Raw genomic sequence first — 2887 nt, 5'->3', positions numbered from 1 at the left:
TCTGTGGCTTGAAGCTCCTCGATGACCTTCGCCTGAGACTGCTCGATGCTAGCGCTAGCGCGAGTATGAGCAATGGTCATTGTCAGCATGGCCTGCAGTCAAAGAGTAAGAGTTAGGCTATATTACAAGAAGGAAAGATAAGAGCCAAGATCGCAAAAAGAGAAAGAGTACTTACACTGGCCACTTCGTTAAGAGCCCTGTTGAGGATCTAGTCGACCCCCATGTTCTCAACCTCATCCATTGCCTCCCTGCAACAGTCATGCTTCAGGATATGAGAAAGGCGATCTTTAGCTGATAGCAGGGAACGGCTTGAGAGTCTGGCCCTAGGAAGTTTGGCTTGCTGGGCCTGTTCTTTTTGAGCCGCAGGCGAAGGGTTTGTGGGAGTAGGCGGAACCTCCTTCTCAGCAGGAGTAGGTGGTTGAGCAGAAGGTTGCTTAGAGGGCCCATCCTTGGAAGGATCACCTGCTCGACCCTTCTTGGCCGAGGGTGCTTGGCTAGATTCATCGTCGTGTCTCCTGGCCGATTTCCTCCGTCGGACCAGGGGAACCTCCTCCTCCTCCTCCTGAGTCTAGTATAAGTCGAAAACATTGGGGGAGGCCATTTCTGCAGAAGAAGATAAGCATTGCAGATAGTAAGACAAAAATAGATGACAAATTATAGTACATCAAAAAAGAAGTAAGGCGTACGACACCGTTGATTGGTTATTTTTGGAGAACCTATTGAAGGCGGTTTGTTTTCCTATGAAGTTTATAGGTTGGGTGATGCAATGTGTCCGAAATACTAACTACTTCTTGCTGTTAAATGGCCGGGTTCAGGGCAGTTTCAAAGGAAAAAGAGGATTACGGCAAGGGGATCCTATGTCTCCGCTCTTATTTGTGATCATAATGGAATACTTGACTAGAAGCATTCAGTGGGCTTCCAGATCCCCTCTTTTCCGATATCATCCATTGTGTAAGAGCATTAATTTGATTAATTTGTGTTTTGCCGATGACATTATTCTGTTTTGCAAAGGCAATATTAGGGCTGTTAATGTTCTTAAGTGTGCTCTTGGGGTTTTTGGTGAGGCTTCTGGGCTTCAATTAAACTTAATGAAGTCTTTGATTTACTTTGGAGGAGTTCCTCTAGAGGATAAACACGGGATTTGTCAGCTGTTGAATCTCACTGAAGGATCCTTTCCTCTGCATTACCTAGGGGTCCCTCTTAGACCTACAAAGTGGAAGCACTCGGATTGTGAGATCATTATTCAAAAAATTAGAACGAAACTTTTCTCCTGGTCTAGCAAGCACCTTTCTTATGCAGGTAGACTGCTTCTCATCCAATCTGTTCTATTCGGTTTATGCAATTTCTGGATGAATGTATTCATTCTTCCTCAGAGCATTATTAAGGAGGTCGATAAACTGTGTAGACAGTTCCTTTGGGGGGCTTCGGGGACTCGAAGTAAGCTTCATTTTGCTTCATGGCAGCAGGTGTGTCGTCCTAAGGCTTTTGGAGGCCTCGGGCTTAGAGAAAGGTCCAGTTGGAATAGAGCTTTGTTGGCTAAGTATATCTGGGCAGTCACGAATAAACAGGATACTTTATGGGTCAAATGGGTGCAACACGTCTATTTGAAGGGGGCTGATTTTTGGAGCTATGGGTTGAAGTTGGACACTAGTTGGTACTGGCGGAAACTGTGCCATCTCAGAAATAAGTTTAGTAAAAATGAGGTGTTGGCTGCTGGTTGTTCTGGGAAGTTTAAACCAGCCTTACTCTATATCAGTGGTTTAAACCAGGAAATAGCTGAGTATAAAAGAACTATTTGGCATCGGTCTATTCTTCCTAAGCATCGATTTATGCTTTGGATGGTGCTCAATTCTTACCTTTTGACCAGAGATAATCTTGCCAAAGTTCATATGCACTTATCTAGCTTACTGTGTCCGGTTTGTGCTGATCATTTGGAGAGCCACCAGCATCTATTTTTTGACTGCTGCTTCTCCTTAAAGGTGCTGGAGGTCATATTCACCTGGATTGGTTTCCCTGCTTGGTCCCATTTGTACTCGGCTTGGACAGTCAATTTACATGTTGGGTTTAGTAATAGTCTTAGTCTCACTTTAAACTTGATTCTAGCCGCTGTGGTTTATAGTATTTGGAGAAATAGGAATAGATGCTTACATGAAGGTTATTCTTTGACTGCTTATTGTATAGCTAAAGAAATTATTACACTAGTGAAGTATAGATTGTGTTTGGTTCATACCAGGACAGATTCCCCTCAGTTTAAGCTCTTTTTACAGAAGCTTCAATTGTATGTAATGTGAGGGAAGATCTAGTCTGTTAGTTGGTTCCGGTTTTAAGGCTTTGGCCTGGGTTGTATTTGTCTGTTTTGTTTCAATGAAGTTTTTCCTTCTTGATCAAAAAAAAAAAAAAAAAAAGAAGTAAGGAAAAATCACAAAGTCCAATACCCGAGCTACTACTACTTGTCGCTACACTACTGACTCTACTAGTCATACACACACTCTCTGGCACGAAGAAGTCTGGCCCTAGATTTGGAGTATACGTAAAATTGCCGTCCCCGTCAAATAAGTGACAGGGAATTGGCAAGCTATTTAAAAGCGAAATAACAGTACCATTTTCGTCTGAAGACTCATCCAAGTCTACGACAACTTCTATTGCCTTTTGTTTCCCCTTCCCTTGGGGGGCAGAAGGCCTTTCTGCTGGAGGGGCGCCAGTTGGTTCCCTGATCGTAATCCCAGTCGGTCTCCTTCGGGGAGGGGACACTGGGGGTTGTTGCTCGGGATGCCCCTCGGCAGTGGCATCTGCCACCGCGGGTTCCCTCATTTCCTGACGAGGGGTCAGGAGGCCAGAGAGCCTCAAGTTTTCATTAGTGACCAGAGACTTAACGCTTTTTTCAGCA

General features: G+C 44.3%; 1 protein-coding gene across 1 annotated transcript; it reads left to right on the top strand.

Moving 5' to 3' along the window:
* Nucleotides 1-884: 884 nt before the first annotated feature.
* On the top strand, nt 885-2291 carry LOC133825189 (uncharacterized). The gene has a single exon (XM_062258168.1). The coding sequence runs from the start codon at nt 885-887 to the stop codon at nt 2289-2291; it is 1407 nt and encodes a 468-aa protein (XP_062114152.1).
* Nucleotides 2292-2887: the final 596 nt, after the last annotated feature.

This window comes from Humulus lupulus, chromosome 3 (assembly GCF_963169125.1).
Source record: "Humulus lupulus chromosome 3, drHumLupu1.1, whole genome shotgun sequence".
Lineage (NCBI taxonomy): Eukaryota > Viridiplantae > Streptophyta > Magnoliopsida > Rosales > Cannabaceae > Humulus > Humulus lupulus.
The sequence above is the reverse complement of the archived record's forward strand: the minus strand, read 5'-3'. Positions and strand labels throughout refer to the sequence as shown.

What these genes read in the sequence shown, in the direction of transcription:
- LOC133825189 (XM_062258168.1), top strand. Translation starts at nt 885, where the DNA reads ATGGAATACTTGACTAGAAGCATTCAGTGGGCTTCCAGATCCCCTCTT.